The sequence below is a fragment of the Mastigoproctus giganteus genome, chromosome 1 (genome assembly GCF_048544385.1).
Source record: "Mastigoproctus giganteus isolate SK-2022 chromosome 1, ASM4854438v1, whole genome shotgun sequence".
NCBI lineage: Eukaryota > Metazoa > Arthropoda > Arachnida > Uropygi > Thelyphonidae > Mastigoproctus > Mastigoproctus giganteus.
Window position 1 is genome coordinate 143,680,040 of NC_143575.1, and position 27,904 is coordinate 143,707,943.

The 27,904-nt window shown below is 37.6% G+C and overlaps 1 protein-coding gene across 3 annotated transcripts in view; it reads left to right on the forward strand.

The window, feature by feature from the left end:
* Positions 1 to 27,531, forward strand: part of LOC150091173 (phosphatidylinositol 5-phosphate 4-kinase type-2 alpha-like) — a 327,817-nt gene extending 300,286 nt beyond the window's left edge. For all 3 annotated transcript variants that reach the window (XM_090374555.1, XM_090374545.1, XM_090374551.1), the window contains one exon: positions 26,564 to 27,531. In XM_090374555.1, coding sequence (XP_090230681.1) covers positions 26,564 to 26,748 — 185 coding nt within the window. In that variant the 3' untranslated portion in view covers positions 26,749 to 27,531. The remainder of the gene's footprint in view (positions 1 to 26,563) is intronic.
* The last annotated feature ends 373 nt before the right edge of the window (positions 27,532 to 27,904 follow it).

Consider the following 27,904-nt stretch of genomic DNA (forward strand, 5'->3'; position numbering starts at 1 on the left):
ATAGTTATGGCTTTATCTGTGTGCCTTGTGGCTTTGTTTAGGACCAGGTTTCGTATACCCTGAACATAACAGATGAGATGGATAATCCATTTTTCTATTATATCGCGGTTTGAACCTGTTTTCGCCTTGTGTAACTAAGAAAGGGTTTAATTAAATTAATAAACTTAATGAAATTACCTTCCTTAGCACAATTTTTAATTGAACTTAATCAACCACAGGTGATTACTGATGTGATCTGAAGTCAGCAACGAGGCAGTATTGGTAACAAAACAATCATTTATTACAATATATAAAAACACATTACAAAGGAAAATACACACATATAGCTCATTCTCACTCTTATAACATTCATCTTCTTATTAAAAATTAGGAAATTATCATCATTTGATTTAAACCATTTTAGTATTATACCATGATTCCTTATAATTATATTTCTCTTACAAGGGCCATACAATTAATACAACAATCTATACTATCCATAAACGTATATATATATTTTCTATTTTGCCCTTGTTGAATATCAATTGGGTACCATCATCTTTTCACCCTTTTCTCCTCTGTTTAATATTTAAAACAGTTAATATTTCAGACATTTAATATTTCAAACATCTAATATTTCAGACGTTTAATATTTGTGAACGTTTAACATTTAAGACTTTTCATATTTTAAGTACATACATTAGAATATCAGACCTTTATGTTAACCAGTTAATATTCATCGTACCTATACTGTTGTACCGCGACATGTAATACAATTCATGTGTAACATATATAAAACATAGAGAGAAGTCAACTTAGAAAGGAATCATCTTTTAAAATTGCGTCACCGTAATATTCCATTTAAACTATCTCTCTTTCTCATACATACATGATGAAACATTTCAGCTTACCGTTGTCCTGTATCTTTCCCTCGTTTCAATCAAGATTTCTCCTTCTCAGGACGCTTCCCTCTGCTTGATTCTGCTGCTGGAAAGTTACTTGACTCCTTCAATATGATTTTCACTGGCACAATTCTTACTAGATAGCGTTTTCACTATAGACAAAAGTCGCAACTCTTTTAATCTTCTAAGTCGAACTATTTCCAATTCTTCTTACTAATGCTATCTGTTTCTCACTTAACAACAACAACGCCAACATTTTACTTCTTAATTCTTCTCAACTCTTAACTCCTCATTTTTCTCTCCTTTGCTTTTATATTCAGGGTCAAATCTTTTGGGTATCTTTCCATCGCTTGTCTCATTGGATGTTCTAATTCCAAGGCCAAAATCTTAGGCAGTCCAAGTACCTGTCATGGCCCAAGAATCTGTTGACTCTTCTTCTGGACCACTTAACGAGCAACCAACCCTAAGTACGTCATGGCTACTGACACGGGTGTTACTTTTGACCATTTTTGGGCAAGCGAGATTGTTATTCAATATCACCATCATTCGGAAAGAGCTCAAGGTATTTTGTTTATGTGGGGAAGGAACTGTTCTTCCCCTGCTATAGTATCTTCCCATACTTGCCGAACGCTCGTGTGTTTATAAGAGAAGACACTTTTCCCTTGACCCACGTGACCTTTCAGCGGAAGTTCTTATAGCTGAAATGTACTGTACATGACTTTCTCCTAAGCAAAGTTACGAGTGGGCTGGGTCTTTAGAAGATATTTAATATTTTAATTCTAATTTCGAATAATATTTATTTGATTTTACTGGTTTCCGTCCTTGCTGATGGTATTACAATTTTTATGAATTTTGACACAATCAAAAATAAATATCAGCAATTAGGGAAACCAGATTAATACTGAATTTATCAATTACTAAAGATTTAATTTATCCGAAAAGAGAAAGGTGGGATTCATACCACTCGTAACAAATTCTCCAATGCATCAGTCTCAAAAAATGTGCGAAATATGAAATGTTTGCTGACCTTTCTAAGACAGGACATGATCTAGCCAAGGAGGATGCCTTTGTGTGTGCTAGGTGTCTGGAGTGTCAAGAAATTAGGTGCTAACTAAGCGTTCTGATGGGTGTCTATGAGAGCTTGAGGTGTAGGGTAAATGTCCTCGAAGAAATTAATATGAGGGGGCCCAGCTCAACGACAAAGCTCACTCCTGTGCATCAGGCAACACAGAAGCAATCTCCAAGGCAGAATGCACTGGTCCCAAAGGAACTAGTTATTGTTGGTGACTCTATTGTCAGGGAGATGGGGAATATACTATGTAAGAAGGATAGGTGGAACAGGATCAGGGTATGTCTGCCAGGGGCAAAAGTTGATGACGTAGAGTAGATATCTTTTCAGGGCACAAAAGGTGATATTGTTGTACACGTTGGAACTAATGACATTGAGTAAGAGATCTGCAGATTTACTCAACAAGTACAGGTCAATGTTGAAAAAAAGTCGCAAGTTAAGGTTGAATATGAAAGCGTCTGCAATTCTGCCCAGACACGATAGTAGGGAGTATATGATGAGACCCTTGTCAATCAGTTCGGCCCTGAGAGAGATTGTGCAAGGCTCGAGGGGTAAAATTTTTTTCACTTTGGTCTGTGCTTGTTGACAGGAGAGATTGCTTCTACAGGGATGGGATACACTTAAATAGAAAGGGTGCAAGAATATTTGCTGATGCTATCAAGGCAGTGTTAGGTGGGTCGAAAAACTGCTAGCATGGGGGGATACACAGACTCAAAGGTCAACAGTGGTCGCAGGCAGAGGCAAAAGTGATTCTTGCACTGCTTCTATTAGAATGGGCAGCAGACTAGAAAGCAAGCTAATGGAGATCTCCAGGACTGCTGGGAGTCATAGTGGAACAAGTAAATACATGGGCTGTGTTAGGGTGGCTAGGAGCAGGAACAGGTGCATCTATACTTGCATATACACCAATGCTAGGAGTATAGTTAATAAATTTGATGAGCTTGAAGTGCTAGTTAGTTCAGAGTTGGAACTAACTAGCACTTCAAGCACTTCCTATCCTGTATATCCTCCCTATGTGTATAGGAAGGATATACAGATAGGAAGGGAGGGTGGGGGGGGTCATGCTGTTAGTTAAGAAACACACAATCTAAGGAAGTGCATCCAATTTATGCTGCTGGACAATGTAGTGTTGAGTCTGTTTTGTGTGAAATAAACACTGGGAAAGGAAATATGAGAGCAGGTGTGTGTGTGTGTGTAATAGGCCTAATGAATCTGATGAGTATAATGAGCAATTGTGCAGAGAAATCAAGTGGGCCAGTAAATCAGAATGTCTTATAATGGGAGATTTTAACTTTCCAGATATTGACTGGAACTTGTGGATTGATCACTCGCACACTAGCAAGACTTTTGTGGATTTATTGGATGACTGTTTCCTACAGCAACATGTTCGAGAGACAACCAGAAGGAGTAATACTCTTGATCTGATTATCAGTAGTGATTCTTCATGCATTAAGAAACTCCAGATAAAGGAACCACTGGGTGACAGTGATCACAATGAATTGATGTGGGAATTATTTAAAAATGTAACTGCCATCAAGGCTAAAGGGAAGGGCTTTTGCTTTCATAAAGGTGACTACAGAGGTCCAGACAGTTTTTAAATTCTGTACAGTGGGATCAACTGATGATGTTACCAACAGTGAATTCTAAATGGGAATTATAAATTGCCTTCAGGGACTTAATTTTGGAGGATACTAGGATACTAGGAGGATCCAACTAAGAACTACTGTTCAAGGTTTGGGCCTAAATGGGGGTCAGACGAATTAATGAGGCTAGTGGCAGAGAAGAAGAATGCATGGGATGCATATAAAGTATCAGGCGACACAGAAGCCTATGGCAGGTATGAACTAGTCTGTAATCAAATAACAAAGGAGGTTAGGCAGGCGAAGGCAGATTATGAGAAATCTTTGGCAAAGGATGCAGAGAAAAACAGCAAGGAGATCTTTCTTATGTAAACTCCAGAAGGAAAGGGATGAATCAGATTGGACCACTTAACATAGATGGGGTGACTATTGATAATCATGCTCAGATAGCTGATAAATTGAATGAGTATTTTTCATCTACATTCACACATGAGGAATTATTCAATGAGGGGAGTGCCAGAAATTTATCGAACGCTAACAGGAAGCTAAGTGATTTTGTAATAACTGAGAGCAAAGTGGAGGAGAAATTCTTGAAGTTAAAGGTAAGGAAAGCACCTGGGATGGATGGGATCTATTCAGTTGTATTAAAGGAGGCAGCAAAGGAAGTAAGCAAACCCTTAGCCATAATTATGAGAGCTTCCTTGGACTCAGGGGAGGTCCCCATGGACTGGAGGTGTGCAAATGCATCACCAATTCACAAATCAAGTTCAAAAGGTGACAGAAGTAACTACAGACCTGTTAGTTTAACTTGTGTTCTGGGGAAAATAATGGAATCAGTGATTAAAGAAGCATTGCAGGATCATCTAGACAAGACTGCAGTAATAGTTAAGACACAGCATGCATTTGTCCAAGGGAGGTCTTGTCTGACCAATTTGATTGGTTACTATGATGTTGTCACAAAGGAACTGAATGCCAAAAATAATTTTGATATCATATACTTGGATTTCAGGAAAGCTTTTGATACTGTTGCACAACGAAGACGGCTGTACAAGCTGCTGCAATGGGTAAAGGGATCGTTGAGTGGGAGACAATGGAGAGTGGTAATCGATGGACACTGCTCTTCGTGGACAAATGTTATTAGTGGCGTTCCCCAGGGTTTGGTGTTGAGCCCATTGTTGTTTTGCATATTTATCAATGATATTGATGAAGGTATATCAGGTTTAATGTCCAAGTTTGCAGATGATACAAAGGTTGGCAGGGTTGTTAATGACAGTATGCTACTCCAACTGAATCTAGATACAGTTGGAGTAGCATACTCCACGTTGGGAAATTGGGAAAATGGGCTGAGAAGTGGCAACTGGAGTTTAACATTGACAAATGCAAAGTACCGCATATGGGTAGCACTAACCGAAGAGAAACTTACCAATTGGGTGGTACTACACCCAGAGAAGTGGAAAGTGAAAAAGACCTGGGGTGTAATTGTGTGGCCAAATATGAAGTTCGCTGAGCAGTGTGCAGACGGGCTACCAGGGTAGGTCATGGAGTCTTGTCAATGATATATAGGAAGTTTGCTAGCAGGGACAGGGAAGGTGATAATCCCATTATACATGGTAATGGTCAGGCCACACCTAGAGTACTGTGTACAGGTCTGGAGGCCTCATTTTAGGAAGAATGTAGAGTTGCTAGAACGAGTACAAAGAAGGGCAACAAGATTGGTGAGGGGAACAAAGGGGTGCTCTTACCAAGAAAGGCTTAACTTCTGCAAATTGCAGCACCTGGAGAGTAGGCACCTGTGATGATATTGATGAAGGTCTTATACACCTCAATCAAATCACCTACGAGGTGATCTGTTTCGGGTGTATAAGGCCTTGTATGGTTTGAGCAAGCTGAATGCTGATGGGATTCTTTGTCTTGCTCAGACTAAGAACCTGAGATGGCACAGTTTCAAATTAAAGAAAGATAATTGTAGAATAGATGTGCAGAAATTTGCCTTTAGCCAGTGTGTATTGATTGGTAGAACAGGCTTCCATCTTCTGTTGTGGAAGCTAATAGCCTAAATAAATTTAAAGCTGAGCTGGATGGGCATTTGGAACAAATGGAGGGATGAAAATGGGAGGGTTTTTTTTTTTTTTTTTTTTGGCTGATACTGCATAAGCTTGCTTTCTTGCATTATATGCCTCTACTAATGCTAATGAACAGCTGAACAGAGAAATAAAGTGGGCCAGTAAATCAGATTGTCTTATAATAGGGGATTTTAATTATTAAGATACTGACTGGAATTTGTGGGTTGGTTCACTCACACACACATGCAAGGCATTTGTGGATTTATTGGATGATTGTTTTTCTACAGCAGCATGTTCGGGTGGCAACTAGAGAGAATAACACTCTTGATCCGATTATCAGTAGTGATTCTTCATTCATTAAGAATCTGCAGATAAAGGAACCACTAGGTGGCAGTGATCGCAGTGTGCTGATGTGGGATTTACTCAAAGAGGTAACTGCCATCAGGGGTAAAAGGAAGGGTTTTTTCTTTCGTAAAGGTGGCTACAGTGGTCTGATACAGTTTTTAAATTCTATACAGTGGGAACAACTGATGATGATACCAACAGCAATTTCTAAATGGGAAGAATTCAAAGAATTAATCTTGGAAGTTACTAAGCTTTTCATACCAACTAAGAAATATTGTTCAAGGTTTAGGCCTAAATGGATGTCAGATGAACTAATGAGACATATGGTAGAGAAGAAAAATGCATGGGATATATATAAATTAACAGGTGACACAGAAACCTATGGTAGATATAAGCTGGTCTGTAATCAAGTCACAAAGGAGGTTAAGCAGGCAAAGGCAGATTACGAGAAATCTTTGGCAAAGGATGCAAAGAAAAACAACCAAGAGTTCTTTACTTATGTAAACTCTACAAGGAAAGGGATGAATCTGATTGGCCGACTTGATATAGAGGGTTCAACTGTTGATGATCCTGCTCAGGTAGCTAACAAACTGAATGAGTATTTTGCATCTGCATTTACACATGAGGAGTTATTCGGGGAGGGGGGGCGAGAAATGCCAGAGGTGTATTAAACTTGGCAATGAGCTGAATGATTTTGTAATAACTCAGAGCAAAGTGGGAGGAGAAATTGTTGAAGATAAACATAAGAAAGGCACCTGGGGTGGATGGCATCTATCAAGTTATATTAAAGGAGGCAGCAAAGGAAGTAAGCAAACCCTTAACCATATTAATGAGAGCTTCCTTGGAATTGGGGGAAGTACTCATGGACTGGAGAGGTGCAACTGTGACCCCAATTTATAAACGTGGATCAAAGTAGTAGTAGTAGTAGTAGTAGTGGCATGTGATGCAAGAAAGCATGTGTATGAGCTTATGCAGCATCAGCCAAAAAAACAAAAAATCACACCATTCCCTCCAAATGCCTGTCCAGTTCCTACTTAAATTTATTCAACCTATCAACTACAACGACAGATGGAAGTTTGTTCCAGCAATTAACCACCCACTGGCTAAAGGCAAATTTCCGCACATCTATTCTACATCTGTCTTTTCTTAATTTGAATTTATGCCCCCTTAGGTTCGTAATCTGAACAAGTGGAAGGATCCCATCAGAATTCAGCGTGCTCAACCCATTCAAGGCCTTATATACCTCAATCAGATCACCGCGCAGGTGCCTAGTCTCCAGCCACTGCAATTTGCAGAACTCAAGCCTCTCTTGGTAAGAGGATCCCTTCATTCCCCTCACCAATCTTGTTGCCCTTCTCTGTACACGCTCAAGTAAATCTACATCCTTCCTAAAATGAAGCCTCCAGAACTGTACGCAGTACTCAAGCCGTGGCCTGACCATTGCCTTATACAGAAGGATAATCACCTTCTTTTCCCTGCTAGCAAAATTCCTATATATCATTGACAAAACCCCATGACCTGTCCTGGCAGCCTGTCTGCATTGCTCAGAAAACTTCATATCTGCCTGCACAATTACTCCCAGGTCTTTTTCATTTTCTACCACCTTAAGTGTAGTACCACACAGTTGGTACGTTTCTCTGGGGTTACTTCTACCCATATGCAGTACTTTGCATTTGTCAAGGTTAAACTTCAGTTGCCACTTCTTAGCCCATCTGCCTAAATTATCTAGATCCTGTTGCAGTAGCACACTGTCATTAACAACCCTGCCAACCTTTGTATTATCTGCAAACTTCAACATTAAGCCTGATATACCTTCATCAATATCATTGATAAATATACAAAACAACAGTGGACCCAACACCGAACCCACTAATAACTGTGGGACTCCACAAAGAGCATCGCCCATTGATTACCATCCTCTGTCTTCTCCCACTTTATCATCCCTTTATCCGTTGTAGCAACTTACCCTTAATACCATTCTGCTCCAATTTGTACAATAGTCTCATGCTCAACAGTGTCCAAAAGCTTTCCTGAAATCCAAATAGATGATATCAAAATTATTTTTTGCATCCAGTTCCTTTGTAACCACATCATAATATCCTATCAAATTTGTCAGACAAGACTTTCCCTTAACAAACCCATGCTGTGTCTGAATTATTGCTGCAGTCTTGTCTAGATGATCCTGCAATGCATCTTTAACCAGTGACTCCATTATTTTACCCGGAACAGAAGTTAAACTAACTGGTCTGTAATTACTCATGTCACCTTTCGATTTCCCCTTTGTGAGTTGGGTATAATTTGCACTTCTCCAGTCCGTGGGGAACCTCCCCTGAGTCCAAGGATGCTCTCGTAATTATGGCCAAGGGTTTGGCCATAATTATGAGGTTGCTTTGCCGCCTCCTTTAATATAACTGGATAGATCCCATCCACCCCAGGTACTTTTCTTATGTTTAACTTCAACAATTTCTCCTCCACTTTGCTCTCAGTTATTACAAAATCATTAAGTATCCTGCTACTATTTGATAACCTTCTGCCATTTCCAAACCTTAATAACTCCTCTTGTGTGAATGTAGATACAAAATACTCATTCAGTTTGTTTGCTATCTGGGCAGGATCATCAACAGTCGATCCATCAATATCAAGTGGACCAATCAGATTCATCCCCTTCCTTTTAGAGTTTTATATAAGTAAAAAAATCCTTGCTGTTTTTCTTAGCATCTTTTGCCAAGGATTTCTCGTAATCTGCCTTCGCCTGCCTAACCTCCTTTGTGACCTGATTACAGACTAGCTTACATCTGCCATAGGCTTCTGAGTCGCTTGATAATTTATATTCATCCCATGCATTTTTCTTCTCTGTTACGAGTCTCATTAGTTCATTTGATAACCACTTAGGCCTAAACCTTGAACAATATTTCTTAATAGGTATGAAACTTTTAGTAGCTTCCACAATTAATTCCTTGAATGCTTCCCACTTAGAATTTTCTGTTGGTAACATCGTCAGTTTATCCCACTGTACAGAATTTAAAAACTTTCTGAGACCACTGTACTCACCTTTATGGAAGCAAAAACCCTTTCCTTTACCCCTGATGGTAATTATATCTTTAAGTAAATCCCACATCAGTACGCTGTGATCACTGCCACCTAGTGGTTCCTTTGTCTGCAAATTCTTAATACATGAGTGATCACTGCTGATAAACAGATCAAGAGTATTACTCACTCTGGTTGCCTCTCAAACATGCTGCTGCAGAAAACAATCATCCAATAAATCGACAAAAAGTCTGACTAGTGTGTGAGTGACCAACCCACAAGTTCCAGTCAATATCTGGGAAGTTAAAATCCCCCATTATAAGACATTCTGATTTACTGGCCCACTCTATTTCTCTGTATAATTGTTCATTGTACTCATTCGAGTCATTAGTCCTATAACACACTCCTACTTTTATTTTTGTATCGCAGTACTTATGTCACACCAAACTGACTCAACAGTGCACTGTTCATCTATATCAACTGGGTGCACTTCTTTTGATTTTATGTTTTTCTTAATTAACAGCATAACACCTCCTCCCTTTCTATCCTGTCTATCCTTTCTGTACACATTGTACTCCCCAAATTCCAGTTCTGCATTCCTTATATCTGTGTGACACGTCTCTGCTATCCCAACAATATCCGCCTTTAATGTCTTGAACACTTCAAATTCATCAAATTTATTTACTATACTTCTAGCATTGGTATAAATGCTCCTATTCCTATTCCTAGTTACCTTAACACATCCCATATATACCCACCTATTTCAAGATGACTGCCATCCATCCCTGAAACCCCCAACACCCCTCGCTCCAGGTCGCTACTTATTCTAATAGAAGTTGTGCAAAAATCACCTTCACCTCTGCCTACGGCTACTGTTAAACTATTAGTCCTTGTATCCCCCCCCAAGCTATCAGTTTTCCGACCCACCTAACACTGCCTCGATAGCATCAGCAAATATTCTTGCACCCTTTCTATTTAAGTGTATCCCATCCCTGTAGAAGCAGTCTCTTCTGTTAACAAGTACAGACCAGGTTGAAAAAAATTCTACCACTTGAGCCTTGCACAATCTTTCCAGAGCCGAATTGATCGACAAGGCTCTCATCATATACTCCCTCCTGTCGTGTCTGGGCAATTCTGCCCAGACACGATTGGAGGTAACTGTGACACAGGTAATTACAGACATGTTAGTTTAACTTCTGTTCAAGGGAAATTAATGAATGCACTGGTTAAAGAAGCACTGCAGGATCATCTAGACAAGACTTCAGTTATAGTTCAGACATAGCATGGGTTTGTTAAGAAGTCTTGTCTGACCAATTCGATTCGATACTATGATATGGTCACAAAGAAACTGGATGCAAATAATAATTTTGATATCACATACTTGGATCGTAGGAAGGCTTTTGATTCTGTTGCATTTGGAAGACTGCTGTACAAATTCGAGCAGTGTGGCATTGGAAGCAGATTGCTGCTATGGATAAAGGGATGTTGAGTTGGAGAAGACAGAGAGTGATAATCAATGGTCACTGCTCTTCATGGCCTAATGTTATTAGTGGAGTTCCCCAGGGTTCATTGTTGTTTTCTGTATTTATTAATGAAATTGATAATGGAATATCAGGCTTTGTCTAAGTTTGTAGATGACACAAAGGTTGGAATGGTTGTTAATGACAATAATGGCAGTATGCTATTGTAACAGGATCTAGAAAAGTTGAGCGGATGGGCTGAGATGTGTTAACTGACGTTTAACATTGACAAATGTAAAGTATTTCCTGTGGGTAGCAGTAACTCCAGAGTAACGTATCAACTGTGTGGTACTACACTGAGGGTGGTAGAGAATGAAAAGGACCTGGGGGTAATTTTGCAGTCAAATATGAAGTTTTCTGAGCAGGTGCAGACGGTCTCAAGGATAGCTCATGGTGTCTTTTCAATGACAATTGAAATCACACCATTGAGGCCAAGTTATATCAAGGATTTGGATATATTCTTACCATGTGTACGCCATATCCAAAAATTTCATTACTTCATACAGCATGTCCCTCCCCAACACTTCTTACTATTGAATACACCATGAATTCTTAAACTTATAAAGCAAATTTATTTGCAAAAAGATCTAAACCTCCCAAACACTTCATAGTATATTTTAAAAATATACATGGCCTCAGTTCTAATCTCAGCAATGTCCATTTCTACTTACAGTCTGCCAAAAACCATGTACTTTTTCTGGCAGAATCTCAGTTATTGCTTGATTCAACCACTGCTCGTCTCAGTTACCCAAATTATTTGCTCTGCTTCCTTTTGCCTCAAATGTGGTACTTGTGCATATGTTTGTTCCGATATTACCTGTCAGAGACTTGGTAATTTGGAATCTCCTCTTTTCAATCTTCTCTGGCTTAAAATCTCTACCTCATTCTGTCAGATTCATCTGTTGTCTCTACCATTCTCCCAACTTCACTAATCACTTGAAATTCTTTGACTTCCTCTCTTTGTAATTTGACTTTCTCCTGTCCAACTTTCCTAACAGTGAGGTCATTTTCCTTGGTGATTTTAATGTTCAACTCCAGCTGGCTTCTGTTTTCTAGTCACACAGACCTAGCTGGTCAAGATGCTGAGGCTTTTTCAATTATAATGACTTTGCACAGATTGTTCATTTACCTACCAAAATACCAGACAGTCTTAACCATACAGCCAGCACACTTGATCTTTTTCTCAAAAACAACCCTTCTAAGTACACTGTCGAAGTGAGTGGTCCTTTAGACACCTCAGATCACAACTTGGTGATTGTCTCTTCTCCAATGGAGCCTTTATCTCATGGCTATTCCCAACCTCGTGTTGTTTGGCATTACAAGAATGCAAAATGGGATGACCTGCAAGATGTCTTTTCCTTGATCCGATTACTGTTTCAAAACTTCTGATGTCAACATTTGCTCAGATTGTGTCAGTGAAATTATTCTTGTAGGAATGGAATCCTTTATTCCACATTCCACCTTAAAATCTTGTCCTTTTTCTAAATTTTGGTTTTCCAATAAATGTGCTAAGGCTGTTCAAGAGAAGAATGTTGCATATTGTAATTGTCTTGTTTCCAGTTCTTCAGTTTCATTTTCTGCCTACACCAGAGCTTGTAACAATTGTAAAGCAGTTATTAATCAGCCCAAACTATATTTTGAACAGGCTAAAAGTAGAAAAAGTAGAATGGTCATTCTGGTCTCCTGCCAAAGCTGTTGGCCACAACTTTTGCCCATCTCTGCTCCCACCTCTGTCAAAAGGATAAAGCTGACCTGCTAGCATCCCATTTTTCTTCCACCCATGTATTAATGATCTTGGTAAAACAGCTCCCACTATTCCCATCACACCCCCATTCAATGCCTCCTGTGGTCTTCCATCAAAAGGATGTCATAAGAATTTTAACAAATCTTGATGCTAAGAAAGCTCCAGGTCCTGATGGTATTTCTTCACTTGTTCTCAGAACCTGTGCTCCTGAACTTACTCCTGTTCTTTGCCACCTTTTTTCACTTTCTTATGCCAAAGGTGTTTTTCCTTCTGCTTGGAAATTTGCTCATATCCATCCAGTTTCTAAAAAGGGTGACAAATCCCTCCCATCCAATTATCGTCCCATTGAAATTACTTCTACTCTTTCTGAAATAATTAAAACCAATTAACCACCAACTCTTAACCTATCTAGAAACATTGTCTGACCAATATTTGCTAGTATGGATTCCGTCAGTGTCGATTCACTGGTGCTATTCTGACGTGTGTTACCCATTTAAGGACAAATCCAATGGTAAAGTTGTGAAACACAAGCAGTTGCTCTTGACATCTTAAAGGCTTTCAATCATGTTTGGCATAAAGGTCTTCTAAACAAGCTTCCATCTTATGGTTTGCCAACTGTTTTTTGTAATTGGTTATCCAGTTTTCTCTCTGGAGGTTATGGTAGATGGCTCTGTCTTCTAACCTGTCCCCTAATGCTGGTGTCCCCCAAAGTTCAATTCTTAACCCCACTCTTTTCCTCATGTATATTAATGACCTTCTTCCATTGACCAGAAATCCTATCCATAGTTTTGCTGATTGCATTGCACCAAAGATAAGCAGAGGAGCATATGCAATGTGCATATGCACATTGCATATGCTCCTCTGCTTGTCTTTGGTAGCACTCCAATTTCTAGGCAAGATGTTCTCTTTTGGGGATTACCCTGACTTATCTCTCTTGGCAGAAGGACATTACAAATATTGCTTCCTCTGCATTTTTTTTTTTTTTTTCTTTTCTTCCAAATATCTGTTCACTCTGTACAAATTGCAAATCCGCTCTACCATGGAACATTGTTCCCACATCTGAGGGCGGTGCTCTCAAAACCTCTCTCAAGCTTCTAGATTCCATTCAGAAGAGGGCAGTTAGGTTCATTAATGACTCATCTCTAACAGATTCTCTCTGCTCTGTCTCATAGACATTCTCTTTCTGCTGCATGCCTTTTCTACAGATACTTTCATGGGCACTGTTTTTCTGAATTGGCTTTCAAAACAGTCTGAACACATGCCGCCACTAGCCAACCTCCATTTACTGTCCATCTTCAAACAAATAGAACAGACTTTTCATCTCGTTTATTCCTTTAACTGTCATTTTCTGGAAAAACCTTCCTTCATACATATTTCCTGAAAATTGCAATCTACAGAAGTTCAAATCTAATGTTAACAAATATCTTCTTTCATTTTCTCAACCTGCAACCCGTGTGTGTGTGTGGTACTAAGTACTACAGGTTCTAATACATCTCGTGCTTGGGATTTTCAAAAAAAATAAAATAAAAAATCTGCATCTGGCATTTGTTGAGGTGATCAATTCTGTTGAACGCGTCATCTTGCATGCCCACTTTTGCAATTGTTTGTTTGAAGCGCACGTGCATATTTATAGCAGGTTCTGCGATGTGTTGCATGCATAGGATCTGTTTCCCCATCCATGGAGGAGTGTTCAGATATTAGGTTGGGCAGAGTGTGTGTGTGTTTACAACACACACACACACACACACACAACGAATAATTTGACCAGTTCCAGTGGGTCCATTTTGTGAATCTCCACGGGTGTGTGAACACCAGTTTGGGAAACACTAGGCTAGAGGATATAAAGGTATTAATCGGTTGAAGAAGGATGTAAGAAGCATACAATAAGACTGAAGATGCAGCTCAACAACACATTAGCAGTTAAATCATTTAGAGATTATAACAATTAAAATTGTTAATGACTTCGATGCTATACTAGATCCAGCATTTGAAGAGCATGTAGGTAGTGGATCATTAAGCCAATAATTAAAGTTAAAAGGGGGGAAAAAAAAGTTTGGATTAGGAGTTAATAAAATTTCTTCTGTAATAAATACAATTTATATTTACTGCTGAATGCATTATTTTTCAACCAGGCTGCCACAACAACAACAGACCAGGGGTGCCATAAATTTGGGTTTAAGTTACTTAAACTTTTTTTTTTTTTTTTTGAAATTTATATATTTATTTCATTATAAAAAGTTGTACAGTATCCATTGTACTGTAACTTTTTAATTTGTAGTCATCTATAATTGATGTTTATTTAGTACCTCTGTATAAAGAATAAAATTATTATATAAGTATACAGCTAGGCCTCGCATAATGCGAGTTCGATTAATGCGATATTCAGTTAACGCTATTTGAAAAATGATACCACTTTTCACTTTACACGATGCAAATTTCCAGTTAATGCGATCTTTTTTTTTTATGCGATAGTTGAAAAAGATTTGAATTGCGCGTTAAGCTTACTGCGAGTTGTATGGTCAATAAACAAATGTTTGCCTGCTGCTCGCTTCGGTGTGTTCCATCAACCATCGGAAGAAGACGTGTTTGTCTCCTGGTAATAAAGTCAATGCAGACTTGCATTTAAACATTCAAATTTTTAAATGAGCCAGATGAAAATGTTACCGCGAAGGAGATAATGGTAAAAGAATTAGACGAAATCTTTCGTATCGCATAAAACCTCAAACAAAAGGTTTGATATTCTCTGCGATATTTATTTCGCCAGGGCCCAGAGAAGATTGCTGGCAGCTATCAGAAATTGATTGATGAAAAGAGAAAGTCAACACTGTTCATATATTTCCGCAACAGTAATTTCTTCATTGCGTATTTTATGTCAGAGGTTCCCAAAGTTTCTCGGTTCACGGGGCCTTTAATGTCTCAGTAATTTTTTCAAGGTGCATCCAGACCAAAAGAAATACCTAACAGTTTCATTTAGTAGTTAGGTCCAAACAACTTAATAAGAAATGCCGAAACTGTGAACTACCTCGAGCTAGTAGTTCGCGCTGTGTCCGACAGATGCCGAGTATCGCTGTGTTTCCCTCAAAAATTTAAAATATTCCGCGGCGCACAGTTTAAGAACCGCTGTTTTATGCAATAAACATTTAATTCCATAATTATTTTCATTATCTTTTACATTATATACAGTTAAAAAGTTATTTAAAAGGTATTTTTAAAATTCTTTATGGACATTCCAGAAGGTCAAGGACCAATTATAATTTTTCCTATTGGTTATTATATTCGATTAACGCATTTGCGTGATGTGCTCGCGGAACGAATTAATCGCGTTAATCGAGGCCTGCCTGTATATAATTTGTATTATGAATTGTAATTTTGTTTATAATTATTATTATAATAACTATCATGTAACACTTATTTTTTTTTTTTTTTTTTTTTTTTTTAATATTATACTAGGAGTAAAATTATTTTAATGTATAGAAAGATATATACACAGAGAATTGGATTATTAAAAGGGCGAAAACAACCATGTTAGGTATTTCTTTTGGCTCACGGGCAGGGTGTCATGAACTTTGAACTAAGGGTGTCACGAACTTTGAAAGTTTGAGAAACTCTAGCTTAATGTGTAATGTAAAAACTAATAATGTTGACAAACAGGAAACAAAGGCTGGAAGAAAGAGAATGAAAGTACTTGCAGTATCTTTGAATGATTTAAAGAATCTGTACTATGCTCCTTCAACTTTATTCTACTATTTTACAATTATAAAGAAAAATAAATCCACTTTTAAAACAAGATATATTCATCTTGTGGATGTATATGTACATTAGAAAGATGAATATATATAAAAATAAACTTCTTAAAAGAATATATAAGAGTAGAGCTGATCCGGGGGGCTCACATCTGGTGGGTATGGGCTTGGCAAACCCAGGGTCCTGAGCTGGATATCATCTTTCTTGGTGATTTCTCTCTCTCTCTCTCTCTCTCTCTCTCTCTCTCTCTCTCTCTCTCTCTCTCTCTCTCTCTCTCTCTCTCTCTCTCTCTCTCTCTCTCTCTCTCAGGGAGTAACTCGGGAATACCATATGGCTAATAATAATAATCTGTTTCAAGCTAACTTAGTTGACATGCAAGTTGATATCTTTTGAGAATAATACTAACTACATACTAACACTCATATGTTTGGACTGTACTTATTTAGAAGAAAAATTATGAAATATCAAAAGCTTTTAAAATTATATTTACTAATTCTCAAAAAAGATACAAAAAGATAGAGGTACCAAATTTATAAATAAACAAACACAGTAGCATTTTAAAAAAATGTATAATATTCATTAGTTTACTGCTGAGAATATATTCTCAGCAGTAAACTAATGTAACTAAAGTAATGTAATGTAAACTAATGTATGGAACTAAAGCTCAAAGAGTAGAATGATTTAATAGAACTTTGAAGACAAAACTGTGGTAATATTTTACATCTGATAATACTAGCAGGTATTATAAGTATGGGTAAGCAAGTTAGAAATTCATATCACAAATTTAAACAAGTACACCAACCGTTTAACTATAATAGTTTAATACTGAAAACTATAAAATGTACCAGACGATACAGTACTGAAAAATAATATTTACAAAAACTGACTTACAAAATAAAATGTATGATGAAATTTTAAAACACAATAAAATATAATGAAGGTTAAAAGCGATAAAACAATGATTGTAGCTTTCGGAAGCATCCGCCTCCTTTCACAACAATGATGTTTAGGCAACACATCCTTAAATAACAGGTTCACAGCACACGTGGCTGACCAGGCGCATGCTCAGGAGCGTGGACACGCAAAACACTCGTCTTTTGCAAGGACCAGAAGGGGGTGGAGCCGAACACCTGTCCCTATTCATACTATTGTTTTCGGACGAGCCAATCCACAAACTCTCCAGCCACTTACGGTCCCAGAACCTATGCGCCGGGTCAAGGATGACAGCATTCACTAGGGAGACCTGGTGTTGTTTTTCCCAATAATGCTCAGCAGTGGCAGACTTATTAAACTCTGCAGTCTGTATGGCTCGCATGTGCTCCCCCAGATGGTCTTTTAGTCGCCGTCCTGTCTCCACCACATAACATTCCCCACAATTCAGGTATTTGATCTCATATACGACCCCACTACCGGAATCCCCAGTGATGGGATCTTCGACATGTGACACCACTGTGTGCAACCTCTGGCCCGGCAGCTGCACACAGCATACCTGAAAGTCACGAAGCATTCTTGCAGTACGATCTGACAAGCCCAGATAGTAGTGAATATAAACTGTGACTGGAACGGACGGTGTTCCATGATTAGGCTCCACGTCTCGATTATATTTATCAATGACCCTCTGGGGGTAACTGCATTTCATAAGATTCACCCTAACTTGCCCAATTTCTCTCTCCTCAGAGGTACTATAATGTGTCCTAACCCTACCCAAAAGTGCCCTGGAAACACTATTTTTATGCTGTGCAGTCTGTGCTGACCTATAATGGGTGTACTGGATTTGATAATGTGCCCTATTGAATTTGCTAATGTGCCTCATCTTATATACTGTATCATCTGGTACATTTTATAGTTTTCAGTATTAAACTATTATAGTTAAACGGTTGGTGTACTTGTTCAAATTTGTGATATGACTCATTCTCCCTTTTTGAAGATATTGTCAGTGTTTATGGCCATTCAGTTTTGCAACACAACCGGCAGTTTCAAAAGTGCAGCATAGGAGAGGTTAAGCAACAACAGCACTTAAGATTCATGTATTGTTGTAGGGAACATGGACTCATTCTGCATGGATTCAGGATTAAAGCACGTTTAAGGATGTGCGAATGATGAGGATTATTGCGTGGTATCAGAAGAAGGTTTTGAACACTTGGATACAGAAATTGCATGATGACTTAAGATGCAATAGGAGATTGATTGGTGTATCTTTAGGTAACATTAGTAGTAGATTATCCCCTTTGCATTTAGCATGTGTCAGGAGGTTAGTTCAAGATAAGATTGGTAGGATTGCACATTTATATAAGATGAGGCACATTAGCAAATTCAGTACATTATTAGAAGAACAGGCAAATATGTATAGGGTTAATAATTCTAATTTCATTCAGAATCTGAGTGGCAAACCCTTAACTAAAGAGCAAGAGGGGGTATTGGCTTTAGGATCTAAGTTTGCCTTGTTACCCCCTAAACCTCCAATCACTGAGACAACTATGGGTATCCAGAGGGCAATTTGTAAATTGCTGGAACCCATTGCTAATCGTATCCGGGTAAAGGCCTCAGCCATTCTATGTTAGGCCAAAAAGGTTACCTCTAATCTCACCCATAATCAAAAGAGAGCGTTAAAGGAATTCAAGCAGGATAAAGATATTGTGGTTCTACCAGCAGATAAGAGTAGATCCACAGTAGTATTAAGTAGGGATGATTATCATAAAAAAGCTCTAGATTTATTACAGGATTATAATACATATAAGATCACCTGCAGAAATCCTCTAGCCGGTTTAGAACAAAGTGTTAATAAGATTTTACAGCTCTGGTTAAAAACGGGTAAGATTTCCAAAGAGAGGTACTGGTCTATGCATGCAACGGGGTGTCAGCTGCCCAGGTTTTACGGACTTCCGAAAATGCATAAAGTGGGGGTCCCGTTACAACCCATTGTTCCTTTTATTGGAAGCCCTACCTATGCTTTGTCAAAATTCCTGGAGCAGCTGATTTCCCCTATAGTGAGACGGTCCATGTTTGTTATTAAAGATAGTATGGAATTTGTGAACTTCGTCAAAAACCAAAATGTAGGAGAGAATGAGATAATGATGTCGCTAGATGTAGTGTCATTATTTACTTGTATTCCCATAGCCCATGGGGTGGAATGTGTAAAGGTGGCACTACAAAAAGATGATACCCTAAGTACTAGATCGCACCTAAGTGTGGAGCATATATGCTGTGGCGTAGAATTATGTCTTTCGAGTACCACTTTGGTATATAAAGGAGTGATGTACAATCAGGTTCACGGCACAGCTGTGGAGCATATATGCTGTGGCGTAGAATTATGTCTTTCGAGTACCACTTTGGTATATAAAGGAGTGATGTACAATCAGGTTCACGGCACAGCTATGAGTTCTCCTATCAGAGCTATTGTCGCAAACCTAGCAATGGAAGAGTTAGAGAATAGGGTTTTTATGAGTTTGGAGTTCCCTGTGCGCAAGTGGAAGAGATACGTGGATGACACGTTCACTTTGGTACAAAAGGGGAGAGAAGAGAAGAGGATGTAGTTAGTTTTCTTAATGATTTCTCTCCTTTTATACAGTTTACCTCAGAGGTAGAAGTGAATGATTCCCTCCCATTCCTGGACATAATGGTGTACAGAGAAGGCTCCAGGCTTAGTACTACAGTTTTTAGGAAACCAATGTGTAGGAGCCAGTACACCTGTATAGGTCAGCACAGACTGCGCAGCATAAAGATAGTGTTGCCAGGGCACTTTTGGGTAGGGTTAGAACACATTGTAGTACCTCTGAGGGGGGGGGGGAAGAGAGAGAGAGAGAGAAATTGGGCAAGTTAGGACGGATCTTATGAAATGCAGTTACCCCCAGAGGGTCATTGATAAATATAATAGAGACGTGGAGCCTAATCATGGAACACCGTCCATTCCAGTCACCAGAGTTTATATTCCCTACTATCCGTGCTTGTCAGATTGTATTGCAAGAATGCTTTGTGACTTTCAGGCACGCTGTGTGCAGCTTCTGGGCCGGAGGTTGCACACAGTGGTGTCACAGATCAAAGACCCCATTACTGGGGATTCCAGTAGTGGGGTCGTATATGAGATCAAATGCCCGGATTGTGGGGAATGATATGTGGCGGAGACAGGACGGTGACTAAAAGACCGTCTGGGGGAGCACATGCGAGCCATACAGACCGCAGAGTTTAATAAGTCTGCCATTGCTAAGCATTATTGGGAAAAACAGCACCAGGTCTCCCCAGTGAATGCTGTCATCCTTGACCGGGCTCGTAGGTTCTGGGACTGTAAGTGGCTGGAGAGTTTGTGGATTGGCTTGTCCGAAAACAATAGTATGAATAGGGACAGGGGTGTTCGGCTCCACCCCCTTCTGGAGGCTGTGGTCCTTGCAAAAGACGAGCGTTTTGTGTGTCCATGCTCCCAAGCCACTTCCGGTTCTGGTTCACATGAAAGAAATACTGAGCATGCACTTGGTCAGCCCTGTGTGCTGTGAACCTGTTATTTAAGGAGGCGGATGCCCCCGAAAGCTACAATCATTGTTTTATCGCTTTTAACCTTAATTATTTTTTATTGTATTTTAAAATTTCATCATACATTTTATTTTGTAAGTCAGTTTTTGTAAATATTATTTTACAGTACTGTATCGTCTGGTACATTTTATAGTTTTCAGTATTAAACTATTATAGTTAAACGGTTGGTGTACTTGTTTAAATTTGTGATATGAATCATTCTCCCAACCTTAGAGGCCTTTTTGAAGATAAAGTTAGAAATTGTAATAATTCTTATTGTAGATCTATTAAAATGAAGCCTATAGAAACCAGTGAAATTGAAAATGAAAACACAATCTATAATAGCCTTTACTGAAAGAAATAATTAGAATCCAAACCCAAGTTTCATATTGGTGATAAGGTTATAATAAGTAAATATAAAGGTGCTTGATAAAAGGTTATTTACATAACTTTACTAAAGGAGTATTTGTTATTTCTGAAGTTTTAAAGACTAATTAAGTTACATATAATATAAAATAAGACTTAAATGATGAAGAAATACAAGGTTCATTTATGAGCAACAACAATTGGTGCAATGTTATAAGTAAGATGATCGTTTCCAGATAGGAAGATTCTGTTTCTTGGTTTTCATTATGTTCATTAAGTTTTCTGGGATTATATTGTATTTTACAATTTTTCACATTTTATGAACCCTATAAAAAAAAACTTGTTTTGTTTTTCTTTTAGAAATAATTCATTAGCATAAAGTATAATTCATTCTTATAAACATTTTTTTTTTATCTTTTTCATTTTTTTTTTATTTATTCATTATAAATTCAATTTAAATCTTATTCTTGTGACAGTTAGTCCATTTCTAGTACAATATTTTTTTCGATTTGCTGATACTTTTATTTTCAAGAAAATATTCAGATCTCTTAGTTTTCTGTAGTCTGTTTTACACAATATAAAATTAAATTTTCTCTATTTAAATTTGTATATCCTTTTAAATCCCAATTCTTTACAAATAGCTTTAATCAGTGAAAAAATGAAGATTGAATTTCATTAATTTCACTTCACCAATAAAATATCGCGATTTGGATTAGCATTGTGTTACATCAGAGACTTCAGTTATGCGAATTAGCTTAAAATCTCTAATGCTGCAAAAACCTTTCTTGATTCTACAACTGATTTTTCTCTAGTGTAAATGATGAGTTAGGGGAGAGAGAGGGAGGGAGGGAGGGAGGGAGGGAGGAAGGGAGGGAGGGAGGGAGAGAGAGAGAGAGAGAGAGAGAGAGAGAGAGAGAGAGAGAGAGAGAGAGAGAGAGAGAGAGAGAGAGAGAGAGATTTCAATCAAAGCATTCTAATATAACATATGCAACATTTATAAGAATAACTCAACATAATTAGTTATGGTGGTCACTCGTTTGAGCCCATATTATGGTAATTTCACATAAGTAGCCATTGTTATTTCTTTACATTGAAAATGTGTTATTGGAAATATCACTTCATGAGCCAGATCTCTTAAGTTATTAGAATAGTAAGAAACACAAGATATACTAGGCATAACATTAAGAAAAAATATATTCTTAGGAAGAAATCATCGTTCCTTATGGATAAGAATTAACATGAATATTTTCTGTTCAGTTATCATTTCCTCACAATCCTTTCACTCTTATGAAAAGGGATTCTCACTTACCCCATTCTCCTCTCTTGCTCCCTTCTGTCCTCTCATAGGCAACTTCATCCGGAGGAACTGGGCAGTGGCCTTCTCCTTGGTGACAACACAGACACCATACCACAAAGAAATACTATCACAACATTTTTTGCACACTATGGTCAAAAACTGCTTCGATGACACTCTCCTCTCTTGGTTCTATTGAACCCCCACCTGGTTTCCCAGGACCCAGTTTTTAAAGGGAGAAAATCCTCCAGAGTTTACATAAACCTAAGATCTGATTGGACTCTCCAGTACTCGTCTTGTGCACCTGGACAACACGTGATGGAAAAGGAATGATCACAATATCCCCCCCCCCCCCCCCCCGCATCTCACTTAATCTGTGTCCAGCCATGTCCAGTGACTACCCAAAGTACCAAATGCATTTCCATATTTGATACAACTGCTGATACCCATATGCGTGAATGCTAAAGGCATGTGACTTATGTCCTAACTAGTAGCGTAAGGCTTCTCTGTTTATAATATAGGTTATTTTAAGAAGCAGCTCAGTAGAACTTTGTGAGAGTTTTGCTTTGTTATAATGGAGTTGATAATTAAATATTACAAATAAAAAATTCTGTAGAAACCCTTAGTAAGTGGGATAACAAAGGAATAAGGGAGTACTAAAAGAAGGTTAATTTTGTAATAAGAAATATGTAAGGGGGGGGGGGGAGTTTTAGAGACAATTAAAACAGGAATAAAAGGAACAGTAACAAATTAAAACTACATTATGACACTGAATAAAAACTTTAAGTATCTTCTATCACTTGGAAGTATTTTCAGATTTGTGTCATGTACTCTATTCATGCAATAATATTTTAGTTTTATGAAGGTGTGTGGACCAGCTTTTTGACTGAGGGACAAAAACAGTTTTACCCGTGCCTTCACTTACCACTTTCTCTCAGCATTGAGAAATAGTGGTCATTTAAGTAGCTATATGTGAAGTTTGTTCTTGTATGCAGATTTTTTCCTTTGGAATACTGGTTGAAATTTTCCTGCACATTACATTGATGTGCAATGATTTTGTAAGAGATAGTTTCTTGCTGTTTGTGGCAAGGCTGTATGCAGGAATTTAAAAAAGGAGGGGTTTCAATGTAATAGGTGTGTCCTATTACATTGAAATTCTATGCAAACAAAAATTACGAATATAGACTAAACCTAGTAAGTGATGTAATAGCCAGAAGGAAAATGCCCTAAACACCTTCTGACCCATGATGTCCTCTTTTGAGAGGTTTCATTGTATTTACAAGTATCCCTCACCAGTCACAGGGCCTTGTGGTCAGCAGACTCCTGCAATCAACAAAACTGCAAGTGGCAAATATTTATAAAATAATGGAGAAGGGAGAAGAATATTTTGTTCCAGGCCAGTCTGAAAATATAGAAATGCAATTTTTAAACAACAGAAATAGGAGAAAGTAATGTAAATTATATGTATAAAAATATGTAGGTGTTTATGAGATAAATGAGATGGATTTTATCTTGAAATCTTGTCATAAGAAGTTGTAACTTGTCACAACATGTTAAGCAGCTGTCTAGATGTGGTAATGCATGAATGACCTGTTTATCTGCAATCAATGTGAATTAGCACATACATGTGGAATAGAAAGTATTCTGTCTCATCACATTTTAAAACAAGCAGCAAATTTTCATCAGATTTTGTTTCAAATTAGAAATTACACAAAATCATAAAAACAGCTCTCAGAAAGATGCTGTGTCAATTGAAGACTTTTCAGTGATTTTCAAAGTTTAGAGGACTGCTTGTCCATTGATGATCGTTGGCTGCCCTTAACTTCAGAAGCTGATGATTCATTAATACAATTGTTAATTGTATTTAGCAGTCATACAGGCTTAAATTACCGAAGGAACATGTGCTACTGCACTCTCACTTCCTGACTCCTCAACTGCCTAAATGGGAGAGATTTCCATTAACTATTCATGAAGTTGCTAATGAAAGTAACATTTCTTATGAGATATGTTACTCAATTTTAACACAAGGTTTCAGAATGTGATGTGGTTCAGCCAAGCTTGTGCCCCTTAGTGATGGTCATAGACCAGCAAGTTCTCACATATCGGGGTATTCATCAGCATGCTGCTGCTGCTGCTGCTGACCCACACTTTTTCTTCAATCATTACTGGTGATGAGAAATGGGTTTACGTGTATGACCCAGAAATGAAGGCACAGTCCCCTTGTTTGGAAGACTATTTTCTGTGGCCAAAAAAAGCAAAATAGTCTGATCAAATATGAAGATTGTGCTTATTGTAATTTGACTGGACTCATCACTATCCATTCAAGAAATTTTTGCAGATATGTGGGACCACAGTAATGGTACACAAAGCACTTAATCACTGTAGTCTACCCATCAACTGTGCTCACCAAATTCAGCTCCCTGTGATTTTTTTTTTTTTTTTTTTTTTTTTGCGCCAAGCATTAAAGGTCTTTTGAAAGATCACAGACTTGTAATGACTGAGAAATTATTCAGAACATGACACAGGAACTATTAGCCATTTCAAGAGAAGCCTATCAGGAATACTTTCGGGGTTTTTGTTGTTGGAATTCCAACATACTAGTGCCACACAGTGAAGACCTGTCAATTCATCTTCCAGAAAAGAGTCATCAGGATTGGATCATGAGTCTGGTAAACAGGATAATTGGAATTACAGCTTAGAAGACAGTACAAATGAAATGCCACACTTTCCTTATCAGTAAACTGAATGACTTAGTGAATTACTTGGGTCTAACAATATCATATATAGAACTCCCCGCTTCTCATTAAAAAGTGGAATCTACTGGGTCCCAGCTACATGACACATACAGAAAAAGATATGCCACTTATGAACATTTTTAGATTTGCACAATTCTTGTGCTATTTTTTTGATTTTATTGATAATTTTGAACGCTGTGTCACTTCACAGTGGGAATCTACTCACGTTGATTCTTATTGCACATTCTGTCCGTGTATTAAACAATACTACAGAAATGTGAAGCACATGTTAGTGAAGATGAAGTGTGATCAGTGAAATGTGAAAGTTCTGTAGGAGCTTCAAAATGCTGTGGCTCTTTCTGGGTGTGTAAGGCAGTTTCACTACGTTCCCTTGCTTTCTCTGCTTCTAGAACAGCAAGCCAGTAAATCAGCACCATGAGAAGAGAATGATCTGCCATAACTGAGTTACAGCCTGTGCAGTAAACAATCCCTTGGTTCCAAGAAAGAGTCTTGCCTTCACCATTCCTATCAAGCTGGGACTGCAAGGTGTAAGTATATGCATTGGCTTTTGCTTATACTTGAAGCATGTATAGTCTGTTTCTAGAATTGCCTGATGTAAAAGCGAAAGCTGCCATATTTGCTGGTCCGCAAGTTAAAACAATTTTGCCCACAAGAACTGGAAGACAATGACCAACGCTGAGTGGAATTCCTGGCTGTTGTTTTTCCCTTGTAGTGAATGGCATTCTTGGTAACATTAAGAATGAAAATTACAAACAACTATTTGAAAAGTTGATTGAAAATTATGAAAAAATGGAATGCAGAATTTAAATCAAGCTCCATTAGACTTGCACTTTCACTTTGATTTCTTCAGAGAAAATCTGCGCAATGTTACTGAAGAGCAAGTGAAGAGATTGCACCAGGACATACAGTCAATGGAAGAGTATCAAGAAAGGTGTATCTGGTTCTTGGTTCAGAATGATCACACTAACTGCAAAAGATGGACATTCAAATGGACATTTTTAATGATTTTTTTGATTGAGGAGGAATTCTACTTTTTTAATTTGTGATTTGTGTCACTTGTTGTTTACTTGCATTAATGATTAATACTCTATTCTGTACAGAAGTTAAATGCTAATATATCTGAAGTATTATTGCATATTTGCTTTTCTTTTATTTCTGGGCTAACCATTGATGCTATGTAAAAACTAAGGTTGTATTCAGAATCAAAAGACCAAATTAATACAAAAATACCAAGAAATGGAGATAAGTAGAACCTTTTTTGAAAATTTGTTATGTGATGCAATATATTTTGTGTAAATTTTTACCTTATAGTAAACTTTATACTTCTGTACACAATAAAATTCACTTTTAAATGATTCATGTGGTGTATTAAGCATTATTCTTACTTCAAAATCAGTTCTTTATGATGTGAATTTCTCTCAAAATATTAAAATTAATTAATTGAAAAGAAAAAAAAAATTAAGTAATACAAAACCAGGATATTAAAATATTTTTATACTTTTCCTTACAGTGAATAATCTTTATGAACAAAACTTAAATTTAGAGTATTATATGCTATATTTTTATATAAGTACTTTTTTCTTTGGAATTTCTATAAATTACTTAAAAGGAAAATTGCCAGAATGTGTTTTTATGTACAGTAATTGAAAGGAAAAAAAATCGTTTTTATAGGTTCACCTAAAAGAGAGGTTTATTTCTTGGCATTGGTTGACGTTCTGACACATTATGGAGTCAAGAAGCGTACTGCTCAGGCTGCAAAGACTGTCAAGCATGGCACTGGAGCTGAAATTTCAACAGTACATCCAGAACAATATGCTAAGAGGTTATTGGATTTTGTGTCCAAAGCTGTTGTGTAATTCTTCACTTCTTTGCACCTTTCATCGCTTATTTCCACAGGCTGAATAATTATCCCCTCCATCCGATCTCTTTTTAATATGAGCGTGCTGTATACTGTGGATTATGAACTAAAAGTTTCTTCTCCATTCTGATAACTAATTTTGTGATAAGTAAATTTTTACTCATTGAAATATTTGGAGAAGAATAATTTGGTACATACTGCATCTAAATCTTTACAGGCTCCTGAGTTATAGTTTTCAACCTTCTTGTTGACCATCATAAACAAATACTCCCACCTATAAACTAACGAAAAACTTGTGCTTCCATTGTGAAGCTAGAAGAGCAATAGACTTCATAAAAAAAAAAATTAAAGGAAATTCCTAGAATTGAGATTACTTTTTCATGGGAAATATTTTTAAAAATTTTAAAGGAAAGCCTTTATTAAGATCAGAAACTTATTAACAAAACTTCATTGTTGCTGTTTTCATGACTTTGAATCATGTTTAATTTAAAATGCAGTGAAATTGAGTATATTACAATAATAGTTTTCGTATCTACCAGACTTCATGGTCTAGAGTACCTCAGCAGCGTACTGTGATTGTCATTTCAAATAGTAATAAGCTTTATGCTTTCAACAAATTAATCTTAAGTCTTGCAAAATTGCTGAAATCTAGCTTAGATACTTTAACAGTACACCCACACAAAATCATAATCCAGCAGTAGAATATTTTCATAGTTTTAGCTTTCTGGCTGGTATTCAAGAATAAAAAAAAATAAATAAAAAATAGTAAGAATTAGATATATCTGAGATTTTGTGTGTGTGTGTGTGTGCGTGTGCGTGTGCGTGTATATGTGTGTGTTGTGTGCGTGTATATATGTGTGTGTGCGTGTATATATGTGTGTGCGTGTGTATATATGTGTGTGCGTGTGTATATATGTGTGTGCGTGTGTATATATGTGTGTGCGTGTGTATATATGTGTGTGCGTGTGTATATATATGTGTGCATGTGCGTGTATATATATGTGCGTGCGTGTATATATATGTGCGTGCGTGTATATATATGTGCGTGTGTGTATATATATGTGCGTGTGTATATATATGTGCGTGTGTATATATGTGTGCGTGCGTGCGTGTGTATATATGTGTGCGTGTGTGTATATATGTGCGTGTGTATA